We start from the raw sequence: 21,873 nt of genomic DNA, 5'->3' as shown, positions 1-21,873 counted from the left end.
CTAGTTTGGACATGGAACATAAATATACTTTAAAAAAAATTTTTTAAAGTGTATTAGTTGGGGTCTAATTTAAATTTCTTTTGGTTAAGCTTCTTTAAACTGCAAATGCATTTCTTGGCAAGAGGAGAGTTTATGAGAGAAAAATACATACTAGGTAGTGAGAATCTACTACAAAGTTAGACTCAGTGTCAGAAAAAGATTACTCAGCCAAGATAGTGGGACATTTTAACTTTTTAGCTTTTCTGCCTGAATAAAGCATAAGGCTTTGAGGTTTAACAACCCTAAATTGGAGTGTGATTTTCCGTAAACGACTTAAGCCCTCCAAGCCTCACCCTCCTCATCTGGAAAATGGGCGTACGTACTTCACAATGTTGTAATGAAGACTGAGGTCATGTAGGCAGAGTCCTTGTCAGACTGGCCCAGAGTAAGTGTTAAATAAATAGTTGCTTTGGGTCCAACAACAAGGTTAGCAGTATGAGTAGGGCCCTAACAATGTAATCATCTTAATTCTCATTTCCTTATGCTTCCATAAGAAGAGGTCATGTGTTTAACTTGGATTCAAAACTGCACTTTTGTGGGGAGGTTTTTGGTGACAAGCAGAAGCTCATCCCCCTTTCTCCTGTGTCAGGTAGGATTCGGGTCTTCTAGATTTCTAGATTTCCCCATCCAGCAATTTCACGTATTAAGGACTTGATGTTTATACAACTCATGGAGACTTTTAAGAGAACAAATAGGACGTCGGGCACGGGGCCTTGGACATGCTGTGCAAGCCGGGGAGGCTGATGCTTGAGCCTCACCAGCTTCCTGGAAAAGCCACCTCTGATTAAGTGACAAGAGAGATAAAGAATTGATAGACACGCATCTCGCCTCCCCTGGAGGCAGAGGTGAAGCCAGCCCGGTTGGGGTTGGAACCACAGAGACCTGCGCTGCTCCACATTCTTCTCCCGCCTTCGCCATGTGCACAGCGGTTCTTTGCGCTGGGACAGGCTTCCAGAAAGAACACACAGGAGCAAAAAGAGATGACCTTGTCACATGCAGCATCAGGGGCGGTGTCGTGACTCACCGATTCCACACACATCGCCCCCCGCCACGTCCCAGGCAGGGTGGCGTGGCTGTTCTCAAGCTGCAGCCTCTCAAGGAAACCGCTGTGGTCAGAGCAGAGCAGTGGGGCTTGGGGCTCCCGAGGTGACCTGCGCCGTGGCCCGTTGCAGGGCTGTGGCTGTCAGGCTTTGAGAAAATTCTGCAGTTTCCCTTTGAGATCCCAGAAGCGCTGACAGTCCTGGTCACGTGCACACACGCCCCCGCAATTTGCCGCCTGCCACTGTCCCGGTCCCCTGGTCAGAGGACAGGGTGGAAGGACAGGGGACCCCTGCCTGCAAGCAGAAAATGACTCCTTTCCTGGCCTCCTCGCTCTTCTCCCTCTGGGCCGCGGAGCTCGTGCTGCCCCCTCGGCAGGTCTGGAAGCCAGTCAAGCTTTGCTGTGAGGCCAAGGAAGGAGACAGAACATTTTGCAGACAAAATGGATGAAGTGTGGAGCTGCATTTAGGAGCGGACCCGGCATCCCCCACCCCCGAGGTTGCCTTTGTCCCCATCAATCTCTGAGAAATGTGCTATGGCTTGATGGCGATTCTCCTACTTTTGGGGGTTCCCGCAGGGGGACGGTCTGCAGGGAGAAATGTCTCTGCCTCCTGCTTGCTACCTCCCAGCCATTGCTCTAGGTCTCCACCCCGCTGATGTACTGAATTCCCAGATCAGTCCTGTGAAGCAGGGACAGCTCTCTAGGGCATCGAGGAAGTAGAGAAGGAAAGTGAGTCTCATGGAGATTAAGCCACTGGCCCAAGAGCACGTGGCTATGCCCGGGAATTGGGCGAGTTGGATCCCAGATTGTCTGGTGGCCCAACCAACGCGAGACGGGACCGTTGGGTGTAGAGGGCTTCTCCAAGAGGCCGTGGGAGATTTTTCCTTCAACATGGTGCTGTAGTATTGGTTTTCTTTGTTAATTATTAAGTATAATTAGGCTGGTAGTCGGAGTGCTGTGAGCAAAGGCAGACACCATTGTAAAATTACAAACGTGCAATGGAAAAAGGAGGTCGGGCTCCCTGTAGGTAAGAACAGAGCCCGACTTCTTTGCTTGGGACAGAATAAATGCGATGTAAGAGGCTGCCAGGCGAGTGGGACAGTGACCGCGTAAGGAGCAGCTCAGAACAGTGGATCTGGGGGACTTCATCCCTCCAGCTAGGCGGCTGTGACTTTCTGCGTGAGATCATTAAAACAAAACACTTTGCAGCGCATTTCTCAGCTTCCAGAATAACTCAGATTTTCCCAAAGGCTGGAGCTTTCAGAACTGGGGGCCTTCCCGCTCCCTGGACTGTCCTGACTTCCTACTCTGCCTGAATTCATGCTTCCTGCTTTGCAAGCAAACCCACATGTCACAACATTCACTGCGTTTCTCAACACACTCCAACCATTAAGGACCAGCTTGGTGGGGGCTGAGGGATCACTCAGTCCCAATGTCGCCGCTGGAAAGGACTCTTGAGTACAAGCCAGAATGGATTCAGGGCCCCCTGGGAGAACTATGCAAAGGAAAAGGGTATCAATAATGAAGAAGGAGTGACTGGTTTTGATTGTAAATATGGGGAAAGTTCCTGAATTAGGTAGCAATTATTCTGGACCTTGAAAGAATAATGTTGATGGTAATGACACCATTACTACTACTGCTAATTACAGCTGATACTTATCACCTGCTTATTCTAGTGCTGTGAGTACTGGATGTGTATCCACACGGTGAATCCTCACAACTACTCGGGAAAGTGGGTGGAGTAGTTCTCGGGTTAGACAGGGACATTCGGTCCCAGCAGGTTCCGGTAACTCACCCAGGACTTAGCAAAGGGCAGAGTTGAGCTATTCACACACACAGTCAGGCTCCACACCTGCTTTCCTGACTGTTCTCTTGCTGTCTACGAGTAGATTTGATTTTGGTGGGCAGAGCAGAGAGCAGGAGCAAATGCACAATGTGCTTGGGGAATGGTCTCGAACGAGTTCACCACGGGAGCGTTGCAGCCCTCACGGGGAAGTGGGGATCAGAATAGGAGGACACCAGGTCAGGGGGTCAGGAAGCCCCTACTCCTGCTTCAGAGCCTTTTTATGGGCAGTGGAGAAGCCGGGCTCCCGTGCTGGAGGAAGAATGCCACATTCTCACCCTAGTATTGCTACATACACTGTCCCCCACCTAGAGAGTCCCCTCTCACCGTTCCTCAGACCAGCTCCTCCCCCTCCCCCAGGCTCAATGGGCCTCACCTTTGCCATGAAGACTATCCTTTCCCCCGTCACCTTCTCCCTCGGCCTCACCAGCCACTCTGTTCTGTCACAACGGCTCCCGTGGGTGACAGCCGTCAGCGTGCCAGCCAGTGGGCACAGTCTGCTCTGCCCCCCAGCAGCTCTCCCTGTGACGCACTTCGTGACGGTGACAAATGCTAACCTCCCACCTGACTCTGTCATCCTAGATGGTAGTACATAACACAGTACGAGGAACACGCAACCGATTTTCATAGGTTTCATGTGATTCTTTTACTATCTCCATGCTCTACTTCAAAACTTCACATCAGTCAGAACACCCACAAGAGAAGTACTTTTGTTTCACCGATGTTTCAGCACCTACGACAAATATTCCAACACGGTTTCTACTACAGGTGACTAGGAACGGAATTTGTAAAGCTGTATGTCACCCAGCGAATGCCAGGACATGGTTGAAATTCTGATTTTTCTTGGTGGTTACCATGGGCCTATGCTGCCCACTGATTCCATCTGCCACCCTAGAAACCTCTGTTGACTAGGAAGTTTACTAAAACACGATGAAACTTTAAAAAATGACAAATAAGTAAATTATTGCCAGGGGTCTGGGGACACTTTGTCTTGGATAAATAGATGATGAACCAAGAAGAGTTTCAATGAAGCATTTTTGAGTGATTTGCAAGATGGATCACACAGGAGACTGTCCAAGTTGGCAGTTGTTACAAAACTTCTAAGAATTCAAATGTCAGCCTAACTGTGATAAAGTGCAGAGCTTCCGTTCAAGAGGATTGAAAAAAATGCACCTGAAATGATTCAAAGATACTGTATTGCAAGAAGAACTCTGAGCTCTCCACCACAACCTGGAGATCAGATCTGAAATTGCATATGCAAATTCATAAGCTGAAGCCCCCAAAACCAAAAGAGCGAACCACCAATGAGAACCAAACATTCTCTCTTCCCCAAACTCCATTTTCTCCTACAAACTTAATAATGTGTTAAAACATGAACAAGGGAATTCTATAACTTAATTTATAAGTGACCTTAGAAATGATTGGATCTTCCAATTCAGTGGTTCCTAAAACTATGAAACTTTTTTTTTTTTAAGTAGGCTCCATGGGCACAGAACCCATTGTGGGGCTTGAACTCACAGCCCTGAAACCAAGAGTTGGACACTTAACCAACTGAGCCACTTGGGCACCCTTTAAAATTATGAAAATCAGTGTTCCCTCGTTGTAGGAAATATATTATATTGTGGTTTGCCTTTTACTATCCAGAAACAGAATTCACATATACTGTCATCTATCTACACACTATTACTGCTACAATGCAATTATCATGACAAAAGGAGAAACAAGAGGACTTTATAAATTGAATATTTTTAATTACCATATAATGTGTACTTGGATATGTAAGCTACATTAGAAGACCCAGTGAAGTTGTCAGATATTTGTGTAAATAGAGTCATGTTGACTGTGACATTTACAAATGCACATTGTTACCACCATATGGCAGGAGTCATTCAGATACTACAAGCAATGTTGCCCTTGGTGATGCAACTTCCTGAAATGATAAACAATTCTTTATTTTATTTTATTTTATTTTTATTAGCATTTAATGTATTATTTGTTTCAGGGGTACAGGTCTGTGATTCATCAGTCTTACACAATTCACAGCACTCAGCATAGCACATACCCTCCCCAATGTCCATCGTCCGGCCACCCCATCCTTCCCACCCCTCCTGTTCCCTCCAGCAACCCGTAGTTTGTTTCCTGAGGTTAAAAGTCTCTTATAGTTTGTCTCCCTTCCTGATCCCATCTTGTTCCATTTTTCCCTCCTTACTCCCCAGAACCTCCCACTCTGCCTCTCAAATTCCTCATATCGGAGCGATCATAATGATAATTGTCTTCCCCTGATTGACTTATTGTGCTTAGCATAATACCCCTAGTTCCATCCATGGCATTGCAAATGGCAAGATTTCATTTTTGATGGCTGTATAGTATTCCTGTGTGTGTGTGTGTGTGTGTGTGTGTGTGTACCACATCTTCTTTATCTAGTCATATGTTGATAGACATCTAGACTCTTTTCATAGTTTGGCTATTGTGGACATTGCTGCTATAAACATTCGGGTGTACTTGCCTCTTCAGATCACTACATTTGTATCTTTTGGGTAAATACCCAGTAGTGTGATTGCTGGGTCGTAGGGTAGCTCTTTGCAACTTTTTGAGGACCCTCCATGCTGTTTTCCGGAGTGGTTGCACCAGCTTGCATTCCCACCAACAGTGTAGGAGGGTTCCCCTTTCTCCGCATCCTTGCCAACAACTGTCATTTCCTGACTTGTTAGAATTTTATCTATTCTGACTGCTGTGAGGTGTATCTCACTATGGTATTTCCCTGATGTTGAGTGATGCTGAGCACTTTGTCATGGTCTGTCGACCATCTGGATGTCTTCTTTGTAATGTCTGTTCATGCCTTCTGCCCATTTCTTGATTGGATGGTTTGTTCTTTGGCTGGTAAACAATTCTTATCAAAGTTCTAAGTGAAACCAAGTACAGCTTGGTTGGTAAATGGAATATCCAAGCCACCAAGCCAAGCAGTACACTAGGAGGACCCTGGACACCAAAGAGAAAATATCTTCCTTGGTTTCTGTGAAATCTTGCTATGAAGGATCCTGGGGTGATGTCCAGAACCGATATATGACCCCGGCGTGATGCTCTCTGCAGTCCTAATGGCATCATTTCAAAAAGTCACCCCTGGTTTATAGAGGATCTGGAGACAGAGCCTTCAGGTTAAAGGAAGAAGTACATTCCATCAGGCTTTACTCGTAGTAAATATTAACCAAGTGCTTGAATGACTGAAGGTTGACAGAAGCTAGGATCAAATGTCCAAAATTCAAGAATAAAAAACACAGGGAGTTGGATACCAAACACCCATCCTCTGGTTTTTTAAGCTTTATGCCAACATCACCTGGGAACACCACGTCTTGATCTCTATTTGAAATGCTTTCAGTGAATTATGATTTGGCGCCAGCTTCTTAGCTTTAAGGTCAGTATAATAATGACCCCTCAATTTTGCTGCTTCTGCTGAACCATGGCTCAAATAATTATTTTCTCAGTCTATGCCCTTTATACTTCAAGGAGGTTCTTCTCATCTTCCTTTGGTTTATCAGAATGATATAGATCACATAGATTTTTGTTTTGTTTTGTTTGGTCTTGCCTTGGTTACTAAGAAGGTCAGAAATACATCTAATGCTCAAGCATGGTGACTGTTTCACTGCAGGTTCATGGTGGAATGATCTCTCTCTTCTTTCCACTCTGAAGCTGACGTCTCTCTGACTTTAATTGTCCTCTATGTGCTTTTATTGTAAGCAACATCACAGTCTTGTTACACAGGGGATAGAGTGTAAATCACCAGGCAATCAAGTCATGTGCTAAGCACTTGAACAGTGTGTGGCACTTGGAAGGTACTCGGTGAATATTCATTGAATGGATGGATGGATCCAAGAACAAACCAAATTCTACTTTTCCGTAAGTAGGAGTGAATGGTTGCTGGGGGGAGGATAAGCTCCTTCTCATCCATGAAAAGGGCCCTTCCCACTGGAGGCCCACAGGCATGGATTTGATAGAGTGTAAGGAGCATTTTTATGTGATAACTGAATTCTATATTTCTATAAAACCCAGCCTCCTGAATGAGTGAACATGTGCTTGTGCCAGGACTCCCCCAGTGAGTCAATGTGCTGCCATCATTCCCACCCTGTACCGCATGGCAGAGCCAGAGCGTGGAACACAGAAACCACAGGAAAAGAAAGCTCAGTGCACACAAATCATGTGTTTTGAGACAAATGCAAAAATCTTCATTGAAATTACTGGAGAATTGGGTCAACTGTATAGTTCTTGGTCCAGTGGTAAATAAGAAGGAAGAACCAAGAGGCAAGTTCAGAAGAAATTGGCTCATAAAGTTGGCAAAATATTGGCCAGTTTGCACCTTACCCCTTGTTGCTTGATTATACGTTACTGCATATCACTTTCCTCTTTTCCAGAGACTCAGAGCCTTGGGGAAGTAAGATCTGCAAGTTCCATCTGTTCATTCAGAAACTGGGGGCGGAAGAGGATCAAGACTTTGCACCCGTCACGCAGGGGTTACCAGCGAGTCTGGGCTAGAGCCCAGAGTCCTTGTTGCTTGGTCATTTCGCCACCTTCTGGATAGGAAGCCTTTGGAGGGCAGGCACTGGTGAGTACTTGCCTGAGGACTAGAGGCCGAGAGTGCCCCTTTCAGAGCTCTGTGCCCTCCTACTCTTCACTCGACCTGGGAAAGCTGATCATGGTACTCTGTCCCACAACAGAGTAACTGACAAATCTAGACTCCCTTAAGCCATGACTGCTTAGCCTACAGGGCCATGAACTTGGATGGGAAAAAGCTTACATCTTTATTTATCATCCTCCAATTACAAATTTAGCACTTCTTTCCATTATGAATATAGACATCAAACCAGAGTAGAACTAGCAGGACTGGTAACTCTCACTAATAGAAATCATCCATATTTTCATACCACGATGCGTGTTATAGATATTTCAAAATATTACTTACAATCATCACTACTCGGAATTACAGTAGTTGTTAGATCACTGCTTGATCTCATTATTTCATGTATCAGTGAATATATATATTACTATGTTAAAACATTTTAGTTTCAATGATTTCCTTTGTAATTCAGTGTATTTTATTTTATGCATTTAATACACAGGCTTCACCAGGCTACCAAAGATTAAGGAGCGATTCTTAACCCTTTTTCCTTAAGGAAAATGATCCCTTAGGTCTCTGTTAACCTCTTATTCAGTAACTTGTTATGGATCATAAATTAATATAATGTGGATTTCTGCTGAAGCCCAACAAAAGTTTAGCTTCTAAAGCAATGAAAGGAAGTCTTATTCCCAAGAAATTAATGTAGATTTGATAGCAAAATGATGTTACCGACAGTATATTGTCTTGATCTACACTTTCTGCATTTCACTGATACGTATCTAGCCATGATTTTCAATGCAGCACCATGTGCTTGGTTGGGGGAGGAACAAATTGAAGGTCATGTAAGCCCAATGTCTCCAGTAGGGGGGGAAAAAAGCAGGGGTAATATATACAGAACCTTTCAACCAGCATTAAACAGAAACAAGACCCCATGGATAAGACATCCTTGAAAACCATTAAAAACCATAAATAATTGATAGATAGGTGGTGGGGTGTTCGTTCATACTTCCCCAACTGATTACATTTTTTTTTACTTTTGAAGTTAATTGTAAAAATAATAGTTAAGTATTGAACACACTGAGTACTTTTAATGTATTTTCAATTAGGATGATGTATGTTAAACATGGACCTATATGCCTCTCTGATTGCTGGAGATACTGGATTTATCTTAGAATAATTCAAGTTCAGAAGTCTGTGGCTTTTAGAAACATGAGAACACCAATCTTAATACAATTTGAAATCTTACATTATCACGATGGCAGAAGATGCAAAGGTCTGTGTGGAATGATTTGTGCATCCAGAAGTGATGTTGCCGACAGACACAAGCCAGGAAAATGAGGCCATTTTTGTTGTCTTTTTTTGCAGGCATTCAGCAGCCTGGGCTTTTAATGACCATTACTTCTGACCCGAAGGCACTGGAAGGGAAGAGTAGCTTCTGAATGTCCTCGATACTTTTATAGCTGCCAGTTCTGAGTTCCCTCAGATTGGGGCTCACTTCTGCTTTTGCAGAAACTATCTGCTTGGAGCCAAGCCTGATTTATAGCAATCTCTGGCAAGACCTCAGACCAGAGATATGCTTTTGGCTTAGACAGACACCGCAGGCAGCGGTAGGGCTCCGTGGAAAGGCTCCCCGGGGGGCATGAGGCTCTGGGAGCCTCGAGTCGAGCTGGGGGGCAGCCTCTTGGGGCTTTCTTCTCCCGAGGAGTGTGACGCAGTCAAAAAGGGGAAAAAAAAAAAAAAGGCCAAGCAGCTGCTGATGAAATAGGAGAAGGCGCACTTTGAAGCACGTGGGGCTGTTCCAGGGCACTCTGAGCTCACGCACAGCCCAGGGGCGCTCGGTCATGGAGTGACCCTCGGCTCGGGTCTCCGCACCAGAGAAGCCATGGCCAGGGAAGTCAGCCTGAACTCCCTCCAGGAGCTGGAACGTGAGGTCATCCTCCAGGTCCTGTACCGAGACCAGGCGGTCCAGAACATCGAGGAAGAGAGGATCCGGTACGCCGTCCTCCCCGGCGCACAAGTCTGGGGGCTTTCCTGCTTGCCGCCTACGGCCACCTGCTTGCTGGCCGCTGCTTGCGTCCGCTCTGCAAGGGGCCCGTGAAGGGCAGAGGCCGGGTAGCCCTGCGCTCTAACCGAGCTCCCCGAAGTGGGGGCGACGGGAGGCTGCTCTTGTCATTGACTTTAAATAATGCCATTTTGTGCTAAGTGTGTTGTCTGGTGCTTGTCCCTTTGCTACTTGGCGGGACTAATTCAAAGGAAGGTTCGCAGGCGTCTGCTCTGCCTCTCAAGGGACAGACCTCCTGCGAAGCATTGCCTGAATTGTTGGTTGGGGTGGGGGTCACCAAGGGCACACAGAAAAGTGGAGAAAGCCACGTGGAAACAGCAGGTCTGCTGCGGCGCGTTCCCGTCGTCTTCTTTGTGTGCTTTTGCTTCCAACTTGGCTTTGAGGGGAGAGGGTGCGTAAAATGTAAACCTGCTCAGCCTGTTCTTTGACTGATCTGTCAATAGGAAATTTCTTTCCTTGTCTGTCTAGAAGCTGCATGCACTGTTGGTATGAGTGAACACCTAATAGAGCAGGGCTAGACTGTCAAACCTGCCGATGGGTAGCGGCCAAGATCTGTCTTACCAACAGCAGGGGTCATGTTTGTCAATGTCTGTAGAGGACACAAAGACTGGAAAATAAGTATGTGGACCAGGCTTTTGATTTTGTTTTTTTTTTAATGTTTTTAAAAGATTTTATTTATTTGACACAGAGAGACACAGTGAGAGAGGGAACACAAGCAGGGCAAGTGGCAGAGGGAGAAGCAGGTTTCCCGCTGAGCAGGGATCCCGATGTGGGGCTCGATCCCAGGATCCCGGGATCATGACCTGAGCCAAAGGCAGACGCCCAAAGACTGAGCCACCCAGGTGCCCAAGATTTTGTTTTGTTTTTAATGGCAGAACTCTTCTAGAGTCTGCCAAGAAAAATACACATAAAATAAATAAAATTCAGGGCAACCCAATGCTTAAGGAATGAAATTTGTGGGTTAACTGGAAGATACAGTGTTCTTTTTCTATCCTCCGCTGCTGTCCCAAAGCTCTCTGAAATGGACTTGTACTTTTTTCTGCTGAAAAGGATAATACGCTGAGCAAAATGGAATTGTCTCGATGATTTGAGGTCTTTCAGTGATTTAAAAACATCCTGAATACCAACAAAGTAGCATGGACTCTGTGGTCAGGAGGTTTTTCTCCCGAGGGCACAGACAGCAGCGCAAGTCCCGCAAGTAGAATGAATGCGCTCTAGCTTCTTGGGGCTGGCTTCTCTCTTTTAAAAATGGCTAGCAGAGACATTTCATGAAAGAAGGTCTGGTTACTAACACCTCTTCCGGGTCCAGTGTAAGGTCCCTTAGCACTTGGGCCATTGTCTCAGGGAAATAGGAACTAGAAGTGAACTGACCACCCACTGAAAAACAAAACAAAAACCACAAAACAATAGTTGGGATGCCTGGGGGGCTCAGTCTGTTAAGCATCGCATCTGCCTTTGGCTCAGATCATGATCCCGGAGTCCTGGGATCGAGTCCCACATCAGGCTCCGTGCTCAGTGGGGAGCCTGCTTCTCCCTCTGCCTATGTTCCCCTGCTTGTGCTCGCTCCCTCCTCTCTCTCTGACAAAGAAATGAACAAAATCTTTAAAAAACAGTAGCAAAAGCAGAACATCAGTTCAATCATTTTATTGGGTAACTTAATGACAAGGGCAGGCATGTATATCTTTATAGATCTTTCCATGCCTTCTATATTAAAATTGATGCTATTTTCTCTGTGTGTGTTTTGTGTTGTCCTCTCTCTGTCCTTGCTAACCTTTATGATGTCCTTTGGGCATGGAGGGATGAGCCTAGAACAAAACTAGCTGCTAACTCCTCTGTGCTACGCACTTTTTAGGCTTTGCCATTGAATCCCGCGGCATCTGTGGGAGGTGAGCTTTTTCTCATCTCTGTTTCACCGTGGAGAAAATCTCTGAGCCTCTTTCTGGAGATACTGAGTGAGATCCCTAGTTCACACAGCCATGTTGTTAGCCGGGCGCGGCGGACGCCAAAACCCCTTCTTTCTTCTCTTGCCGGGAGCAGTATTAGCGGGGCCCTCGCCATGTAGGGGTATGTCTGGCATCTGTCCTTTCATTCAGTCATACCTTGTCACTTGACTGTTTGGGCCGCAGGAAACTGAAGACGCACTTGCAGCACCTCCGGTGGAAAGGAGCACAGGGCGTGAGCCAGGAGCACAGAGAGAAGTCATGCGCCCGCTGTCAGAGCGAGCTGGGGTTTCTGCTGAACCGGGGGGCCGTGTGCAAGGGCTGCAGCCACCGCGTGTGCTCGGAGTGCCGAGTGTTCCTGAGGAAGACCAGCGCCTGGAAGTGCACTGTGTGCTTTGAGGACAGGTGAGATGGCCGGGGCACTCACGTCCCCCCGTGGGCTCTGGCCATGTGGACAGTCCCAGACCTGCTGGTGACAAAGGCGCTGTCGCCCCTTAGGGTTGATTGGTGTTCACAGAGGGCTTCATAGGAAGCGACCTTTCTAGACTTGGAAGTTACAGTAATTTAAAAATGAATTGTATTATGTAAAAAGGTTTTTTTTCTTTTAATTTACAAACATTTGTTTATAATGGCTAAGGATGGGCTAACCCAGGAGTGAAGATTCATTTGGATTTCATAACTAGGTGCCTCAATTTTCTTAGAGCTTAATTTATCACTTTCAGAGAAAGTCAAGTGAATTTCATTTTATTTTATTTTAAGATTTTATTTATTTATTTGACAGAGTGAGAGATCGCAAGTAGGCAGAGAGGCAGGCAGAGAGAGGGGGAAGCAGGGTCCCTGCTGAGCAGAGAGCCCAATGTGGGACTTGATCCCAGGACCCTGAGATCATGACCTGAGCCAAAGGCAGAGGCTTAACCCACTGAGCCACCCAGGTGGCCCAGTCAAGTGAATTTTAACATAGGGAATATTAGAGTGAGCCTGTGTAGCATTACTTATTTATTTTTAAGATTTTATTTATTTATTTGTTTATTTATAGAGCAGAGGGAGGGGCGAGGGAGAGGGAGAGAGAGAATCTCAAAGAGACTCCACACTGAGCATGAAGCCTCACGTGGGGCTTGATCCTAGGACCTCAAGACCAGACCCTAGCTGAAATCAGGAGTCAGATGCTTACCTTACTGAGCCACTCAGGCACCCTATGTTATTATTTTTTAAAATATTTTATTGAGGTAAAATTGACATGTGACACTACATTGATTTCAGATGTATAACATAATGACTTGGTATTTGTATACATGGTGAAGCGATCACCACAATAGATCATATGACCATCGTCTTTATCTGTACTTCAGTTCTAAATGATAACCTTGCTGGGTAGAGTATTCTTGGTTGGAAGCTTTCTTCCTTTTAGCACTTTGGATTGGATTTATCATCCCACTCCCTTCTGGCTGCAAAGTTCTGATGAAAAATCTGCCAATAATCTTATGGGCGTTCCTTGTATGTCACAAGTTGTTTTTCTCTTGTTGCTTTCCAGAGTCTCTTTTAAATTTTAACTTTTGACATTTAATTAGGATATGCTTGATGTGATCTCTTTGGGGTCATCTTATTTGGAATTCTCTGGGCTTCCTCGACCAGGATGTCTGTTTCTCTCCCCCGGTTAGGGAACTTTTCAGTCATTATTTCTTCAAATAATTTTCCACTCCTTTCTCTCTCACTTCTCCTTCTGGCTCCTATAATGTGAATTTTCTTTCCACTTGATGTTGTTCCCATAGGTCTGTTAGGCTGTCTTCTTTTATCTTTCTTACTTTCTTCCTCCTTTCTCTGTTTGGGTTAGCTCCGCTGCCCTGCCTTTCAGACTGCTGATCTGTTTGTCTGCTTCATCTGGTCTGCTAAGGACCCCTCCATGTGTGCTTCAGCTCTGTGGCTAATGTGTGGAACTTGTTGTTTTCCATCTCTTTGATGAAGTGCTCACGGTGTTCATCTGGTCTTCTCCTGAGTCTGGGCAGCATCTTTATGACTATTACTTCAAATTCTTTATCAGGCATATTACTTATATCTCTGAAATTAAGGTATTTTTCTGAGATTTTTACCTTGTTCTTTCATTTGCAACATTCTTCTCTGTGTCTTCATTTTCCCTGCCTCTCTGTGTTTATTTTTTGGTGTTTATTTATTTTTTTTTTAGATTTTATTTATTTATTGGTCAGAGAGAGAGAGAGAGAGAGAGAAAGAGCACAAGCAGGGGGAGCAGCAGGCAGAGGGAGAGCAGGCTCCCCACTGAACAAGGAGCCCAATGCAGGATTCGATCCCATGACCCTGGGATCATGACCTGAGCTGAAGGCAGATGCTTAACCTATTCAGACACCCAGGTGTCCCACTCTGTTTCTATATGTTTCTAAACTACAACCTCTCCCCAGTCTTGGCCTTGCATGGGTGATGGACCTTGTCCTTCAACCTTGCCCTAGCTCTTGGTTATCTTTCCAAACTCTGTGATTGTCCAAGCAGGCTGCCTGATTTATTCTTGCTAGGGCTCCATTGGTGTGCTAAGACCTGTTGGTGTCCCAAAGGGAAGAACTTGTTAGAACCTAGTTTCAGGCTGATTGGAAGCCAGACCCCTAGGCAGCAGCTTTCAAAGTATGCAAATAGATACAGTCCTGTGGGGCCAGTCATAAAGTCTGCGGGCCTCCAGACCAGGAGATCTGAAGGACACCATGGGTGGAGGTGGCAAAACTTAGGGTTCCAGCTGAGTGTAAAAGCTCCTTCCTCGGAGGTACCAGAGAGCTGAAGCAAGGCCAGGACTGAGTGCAAGGATGGGGTCTCCCTGCCTGGGTTCCCTGAGATCACCTTCCTAGCCTTGGGTTGTGTGGCAAACAGGAAGTCTGCCCCTCAGGCAAAAGCTCTAGGCCAAGGAAATAGGCTTTTTTCACAGGGAGACTGGGAATGTGCTTCCGGCTACTGTCTGTGCTATGCCCTGAGGGTTGTAGACTGCTGGGAACTGTCTTTGCAATTGTTATGGTCCCCTGGAGCCCAGGAACACAAGCCCTCTGGGCACCAGGACCAGGTGATCTGGTGTGTGTCCTTTGTGTGGACTCCAGGCACCTGCTGGCTTTGTGATGCAGCTGGAGAGTGCAGGGGTGGAGCGAGGCCACCGTGGCCACCAGCATTACCAAGGCAGCGGAAGACGGCCTTAGCTGGACATGGCCTCTGGCTTCCGTGATGCTGCAGGAGAGCACCGTATCTGCGCATGTCTGCGTGTTTCCCTGCGTGTCCACACACACCTGCGCAGGCCGCTCAGGAGCAAGTCAGCGGGAGGGTGCCGGGTCTCTGTGTGCCGCCCACGCTAGCAGAGGATAGAGAGAGTGCAGAACAGGTGCTCATCTCTAGAGAGAGTCCGACCTGGCCCCTGGACCTTTGGCAGAGGCTGGAAGATGGGCAAATGAATCTCCTTCACTCACAGTCTAGATGCTTTTCAAACTTGCTTTTGTCCTGGGTCTCTATGTCTCTATGTGAGTGAGACCACATGCCCGTTGGACTTAAGTAAGCCCCACTGTTTTTTCTAAGTCAGACCTTTTGGGGGCACACCTCTCTAGTTCAGGTCCCAGGGCTTGGGGTCCCTGGCAGGGGACACAAACCCCTCACTCCTCTGGGAGAAACTCGGTCCTTGTGAGATCCCTCCCTGTGGTGTGTCTCTGTGATGGTGGTGAGGGGGCGTTCGGTGACAACGTGTCTCTGCATCTCCTACCCACCACCACAGTGTTGTCTTTTCATCCTATGTTGCAGGTGGCGGTTGGACTGGTTTTCAGTCCTTCTTCAGGGGGGGTTGTTCCTTATGAAGCTACAGATCTGGCGTCTGCGGGAGGAGGTGTGTTTGAGGTGTCCCTACACCACTGCCTTCTCATGCAGCTTTCCGTAAGGCCTTTGGGAAGAGGGATTAGCTGACTTCTATTGGCTACTCAAAGAAATGAGTAGCTTTCTATTAGCGCCAGACTGAATCTTCACGTATTTCAATCTTTTGGTGTCATGAGGTTTTTTAAAAAAAGTTTTTTGACATGGAATGGGCATTTGGAACTATGCATTTTGGAAATGAGAAACAGCGTCTTTGGCTGAGGCTCCCACTTTTCAAAGCAAGAATGGACTGGTCATTGATGACTTGAAAACACAATAGAGGTTGTCCCTGTTTGTTGGGGACTGTGCCCACAAGGACATTGCAGAACCTTGAGGAGGGGAGACATTCGTCTGGTGTGAATCTAGAATAACCAGAGACTTGGGGAATTTAAAAAGAGCTCCTAAGTGTTGTTGCAGATGGGAGAGTGCCCAGGACAAAGATCAGGAGAGGTACTCACATCGTGGGGGGCCGGTGGCTGGGGTTTCTGTCCCCCTCAGTCAAGAGAGCTGTGCTTATTGGGTCCCTGGCATTAATGATCTCAAATTTCCTGTCCCTTTGCAAGGCTTAATTTCAGTCCCTCATCCAGAGAAGAAGTGAAGTTGTTCAACCAGATTTCTTTGCTCCTAAATAGCACACCTTGTACTTGGACAGCAGCTCGCCAAGTCAGGCTGATTCGGTCAGCGCTAACTCTGCGCCCCTCACTCATTTCACGTCTCTTTGGTTTGCTGAGGCCAATGTCCTTCAGCCTTTGTTTTTTTCTTTATCTTTCTTTCTTTTAGATATAAATTTTTAATTAAAAAAAATTTAATATATGTATATTTTGCTGGTACAGCTGCTCTGGAGAACAGTATGACAATTCATCAAGACGTTAAAAATAGAGCTTTTTCCTGTTTTTTAGTGCTCCCCGCTCAGCCCTTTAGGCTTTTCTTATCTTGAGAGGGAAGGGAGGGAGTTGCAGGGAGCTGCCTGGGCTCTTGAGAAAGGAGGTAATAATTCCAAATAATGTCTAGAAAGTCTTAAGATTTCCTTCCCTCCTTTCAATCAACTGTATGTATTTGAAGTCTAATGGTGACCATTGCCTGGTAAGGGATTAAAGGCATTGGTGGTTTTTTGTCTTTGAATAGTTCACTGTAAGCTAAAAACCACACTGGGAAGACGGACGAGGCTGAGGCCGTCTCCTGGGAAGGCAGCCCATTTTGAAACCTGTACCCAAGAGGGTATTGTGACCTCGCTGTTGTAACTCTACCCTCTAAGTACACAAAGTGTGATTTCTAAAACCCCAGCTTCCTTATTGTGAAATAAGGATGCTTTTCAAAATACCAAAGATAATTGCATTATGGGGAATGAAGTGCCTCAGGAAATCATATGGGGAGAGAACGAAATAATTGATAACACGTATTCCACCCCCCTCTCCTTTCTTGGCAACCCTCTGTCCTCTCTCTGGTTTTGTCCACCCTGGACCCCCATCCTAGAGAGAAGGCTGGCAGGACTTTAGAATACTTGACAGTCATGACTGACAGGGGGTGGGGGTCCTAGGTGGGGGACGGACCCCAGAGGCTTTCCTCTCTCTGCAGCTGCCTCAGCTTGAGACTCGGTCCTTGGGAAGAAGTGGATCCGTTGTGGGACCAGGAGGGGGGAAGGAGGTTTTTTAAAATCAGGAAAGGGGAAGCTGTAGGACGGTGATTTAGAAAAACAAAACCAAATGACAGGTTGTGGCCGTCAGAGAAAAAGGCCTGTGGGACGTGCTGGCCCTGGAGTTGTGTCGAGGTTCCGGGATGTCTTTGAGGTTTCTGCTTCAAGGCAGTTTTCCTCTTAGAGCTGCTAAGGGGACACCTGGGTGACTCAGTTGGTTAAGTGTCTGCCTTTGGCTCAGGTCGCTATCACAGGGTCCTGGGATCGAGTCCCGCGTCAGGTTCCCGGCTTAGTGGGGAGCCGGCTTCTCCCTCTCCTCCCTGCTTGTGCTCTCACTCTTTCTGTCAAATAAATAAATAAAATCTTTAAAAAAAAAAAAAAAGAGCTTCTAAATGTCCCTGGGAGCTCTGACAAGAGAGGGGTGAGTTGGCTCAAGGCGATTTTCAGAGCATCTATATTTGGAGTATTTCTGGATGAGGGTCAGGGCCAGGGAGGAAGACAGGCATCCTCAGGGAAAGAGGACAGCATGGGGATACGGGTTTAGTTTTTTTTAATACTGCATGTCCCTCCCTCCCTCCCTCTCTTTCTTTCTTTTAAAAATTGTGTTCAGTTAGCCAACGTATCATAGTGTTCAGTGATTCATCCGTTGCATATGACACCCAGTGCTCATCACATCATGTGCCCTCCTTAGTGTCCATCACCTGGTTACCCCATCCCTCCACCACCCCTCCCTTCTATAAACGTCAGTTTGTTTCTCGGAGTCCAGAGTCTCTCATGCTTTGTCTTCCTCCCTGATTTCTTCCTGTTCAGTTTTCCCTCCCTTTCCCTGTGGTCTTCCACTCCATTCCTTATGTTCCACAAATAAGTGAAACCGTATGATAAATGTCTTTCTCTGCTTGACTTACTTCACTCAACATAATGCCCTCCAGTTCCACCCATGTTGATGCAAATGGTGGGTAGTCATCCTTTCTGATGGCTGAGTCATATTCCATTGTGTATATGGACCACATCTTCTTATTCATTCATCTGTTGAAAGATATCTTTGCTCTTTCCACAGTTTGGCTATTGTGGTCATTGCTGCTTTGAACGTTGTGGTATCAGTATCCCTTCATTTTACTATGCCTGTATCTTTGGGGGTGAATACCCAGTGGTGTGATTATTGGGTCATAGGGTTGCTCTATTTTCAACTTCTTGGGGAATTTCCACACTGTTTCCCAGAGTGGCTACACCAGCTTGTATTTCCACCAACAATGTAACAGGGTTCCCCTCTCTCCACATCCTCACCAACACTTGTTGTTTCCTATCTTGTTAATTTTTGCCATTCTAACTGGTGTAAGATGGTATCTTATTGTGGTTTTGATTTGAATCTCCCTGATGGCTAGTGATGATGAACATTTTTTCATGTGTCTGTTAGCCACTCCTATGTCTTCTTTAGAGAAGTGTCTGTTCATGTCTTATGCCCATTTCTTGACTGGATCATTTGTTTTTTTTGGGTGTTGAGTTTGATAAGTTATTTATAGATCTTGGATGCCCGCCTTTTATATCTGAAATGTCACTTGTAAATATCTTCTTCCATTCCATTCCATTGCCTTTTAGTTTTGTTGACTCTTTCTCTTCTGTGCAAGAGTTTTTTTTTTTTTTTTTTTTTATCTTGCACGTTTCATTTAAACCTTGAAACAGGGCAATGAGGATTATTATCCTAATTTTACAGGTGAAACAAGAGGCTAAGAGACAGAAAGTAGTTATCCTGAGGCCAGGAAGTCAGTTAGACTAGAGCTCTGGTCTCCTGAATCCCATCCCTTCTAGATCTCTGCCCTCTCCTGCCTGCAGGGAGGAAAGCCACTCAGAAGACCTTGAATCTTGGGCCACGGAAAATGGGGTGTGAACGTAGATGCTTTGCCAAGAGGAAGCCGTGTCACAGTGCACCAGTGTTCTGTAGGGCGGGGCCGGGGTCCGGGGATGGTGACAGCCAGTGATCTGCAGGAACATCTTGGCAGTGAACTGGGCATGAAGTGATAAGGCAGAAGGCAAAACGAAATTGAGAACAAAAGAGAAGCAGCAGAAAGACCTCAGGAAGCAAAGACACGTTGAGAAGGACTTGGAAGAACAAAGTTGGTGAAAGTTGCTCTAGTCATGAGGGGCCATGTGTTGTCCTCAGCAAGGAGCCATCAAAAGAGGTGATTTGGGAGAAGGAAAGAAGAGGAAGAGATGTAAATGCGTCCTTGCTTCTTGGTTCAGTGGTCCTCCCCCCCCCCCCATGTACTGACAATTCCCACGGATGACATGGGATGAGGTAACAACCATGTTGAAATGTCAGGGAGACTAAGCTTCATATTTGCTTGTTTGCTTGGTTTTGAAAGGTAAGATTGAACTGGATGACTTCGGTTCACATTGATTTTTTTTTCCCTTCAAAATCATTGACTGTGCAGTAGCATCCAACTTCATGTGTCTAGAAAGGACCTGCTCATCCTCCCGGAAGCAGATGGCTGAGGAATTATAGGTGCTCAAGACATTTGTCTTTCAAACTGTGATCTTTTCCTCTTGCTTTGTAACTGGCCGTGACCATAAGCAATCGTTCATTCTTCAGTCTCAGATATTCGTTGGGATGTCCTTTCTCTCTGTTGCATCAGGAATGTTTGTATTTATAAATAAGTAGATCAGACATTTTAGAGCGAGGGTTTCAAATGGTGGGAGGTTGTACGGTTGATCCCAGGATACTTTCTTGGGCTGCTTACATGTCTCTGATCTACTCTGCCGGAAGCTCATGGAGAGAAAATTAAGAGTGCCCAGTTACACATGGATATACAAACCTTGGCATTCATTATCACATACTTAGTTCTCTGGTTGGGGTTTGAATTATTGCTGCAGAGTAGGAAGGGTTAAAATGAGATTTTTGGAATTTATTAAAGGGGATATTTTGGTGGTTGCTCAAACACACTTTAGGTTAGGATTTAGATGTAAAGATATCATTACAGAATGATGTACTCTCTCTTTTGCATTGTGTGAAATAATTTTTATTGACAATCACGTGACATGTCAAGATAAGTTTTACAGCAGTTGCGTTTCCTGCTTAGAGTAAGACATCCCAGAGTTTGGAAAATATAATCTTTGAAATTTCATACTGATGCTCCCAGCATTTCCCTAATGCCATGTTTTGTTTGATAAAATACTGAATCCTCACTTCATACCCATCAAGTCAAATGTATGGGAATGGTATAATTTACAGTCTTTATTGTAAATGCTTCTGCTCTTCAAGTGAGTAAAAAGTATAACTCTATGAAATATTGAAAAGGAACTGAATGCTGGGTGTGGTATAGGGGGTCAGCGAGGAAGGATGTTAGCTTGGTGCCGAGGTTAAAGTGACATGTCTTTGCTGTCTCTCTTCTATTTCAAAACCTGATTTTTTTTTCTAATCTGATTTTTAACATTGCTGATAGAAATTATGGTCGTGAGTTTCACAAGAAAAAGTATACACAAGTTGAATATATTGAGTAAATATGTAACATAGTCATACGTGTGCACATTTTCAAGAGATTAGCCACTGAAACCAACTTTACAAGGGAAAAGCCTCTTGTTCTTTAAGGTAAGGTTTTGTTTTCTTTGTTCTGACTTGGAGATGGCATCTGTTTTAGTCCTCACCTTCTAGCTTGGCTGTTTCATAAGGTACATGTACAGCGTTTTCTGTAGGAATATGGTAGAAGACAACTCTATGTAGGATCATGACCTTCTTTTTTTTTTTTTTTTTACAGACAGAGATCACAAGTAGGCAGAGAGGCAGGCAGAGAGAGAGAGAGAGAGAGAGAGGAGGAAGCAGGCTCCCTGCCTAGCAGAGAGCCCGATGCAGGACTTGATCCCAGGACCTTGGAATCGTGACCTGAGCCGAAGGCAGAGGCTTAACCCACTGAGCCACCCAGGCGCCCCCATACATTCTTTTTAATCCTTGGGTCCAAATGGGAGTAATGACCATTTAGTATTCTTGGAAGCCCTTGTGCTACTAAAACAGAGTAAAAAAGTAGAAGTGTCTAGGACAGTTTTGGGAAAAGTTTATTTTTGAGAAGTTTATTTTGTACGTACTAGAGGGAATGCTTTCACAATAATTTGAGTATCATTCCTTTTTTTGAAGCTGAAATTTCTTCTGCCATCAGTACATGATTCGTCACACAGGCCTTGCTTCTAAAACCTTTCTTTGAGGTTAGTAAGCCTTCCGCATCATTAACGCTCTTGTTCAGACTTGACATTGTCACCACACTCAGCTCAGCGGAAATTTTTCACCCTGAGGGGAAGGCCAGCACGAGAAGTCTGCTTTCCTGGGCTGGCGCTTTGCACAGTAGAGAGGTGCTGCCTTAGTTAACACTCTGAGCTAGAAATAAGGGTCCTGGCAGATGGAGGGATCCCGGACAGGCTTGTAGTTCCTTTGAAGTCATGTTTTCATAGGAATGTCCACAATGCCATGCCCATGTCCATAGAGAGACAAAAGTGCATCCCAACGCCAGAGAGAAATCGTGTGGCTTGAGTGGTTTTTGATGATTCATCTCCTGCCCTGTTCCATTAGTGCAGATAGTTAAGAACAGACAGTTTTGTTCAAAGAAAGTTGCCCATGGATTTCTAGCTAATGTGAAAGCTGACCTCAGCATGTTATACTCCTCTGAAATGCCTTCTGTCTTTGGGATGCTTTGGTGATGATGGGATTCGATTTTGTGATATCTTTCTAAGACTCAACCTTACACTTGATGACTCTTTTAAGAAATTAACAAAGGTGCTTCTTTAAAAGGAAAGAAACACATCTGCCTAATTCTATTATGCACTTTGCTACCCATACGGACAGTGCT

At 45.5% G+C, this 21,873-nt stretch overlaps 1 protein-coding gene across 7 annotated transcripts in view; it reads left to right on the top strand.

The window, feature by feature from the left end:
- Positions 1-21,873, top strand: part of SYTL3 (synaptotagmin like 3) — a 79,143-nt gene that overhangs the window by 600 nt on the left and 56,670 nt on the right. For 4 of the 7 annotated variants that reach the window (XM_045080096.1, XM_045080093.1, XM_004770864.3 and 1 more), the window contains exons 2-4: positions 7,328-7,518; positions 8,896-9,522; positions 11,719-11,937. In XM_045080096.1, the coding sequence (XP_044936031.1) occupies positions 9,413-9,522; positions 11,719-11,937 (329 nt within the window). In that variant the 5' untranslated portion in view covers positions 7,328-7,518; positions 8,896-9,412. Of the gene's footprint in view, positions 1-5,741; positions 6,334-6,680; positions 6,816-7,327; positions 7,519-8,895; positions 9,523-11,718; positions 11,938-18,997; positions 19,222-21,873 lie in introns of those variants that run through there. The other 3 variants (XM_045080094.1, XM_045080095.1, XM_045080098.1) reach the window with 3 other exon arrangements.

The sequence above is a fragment of the Mustela putorius genome, unplaced genomic scaffold, assembly GCF_011764305.1.
Source record: "Mustela putorius furo isolate JIRA1106 unplaced genomic scaffold, ASM1176430v1.1 tig00000450_pilon_pilon_pilon, whole genome shotgun sequence".
Lineage (NCBI taxonomy): Eukaryota > Metazoa > Chordata > Mammalia > Carnivora > Mustelidae > Mustela > Mustela putorius.
The sequence above is the reverse complement of the archived record's forward strand: the minus strand, read 5'-3'. Positions and strand labels throughout refer to the sequence as shown.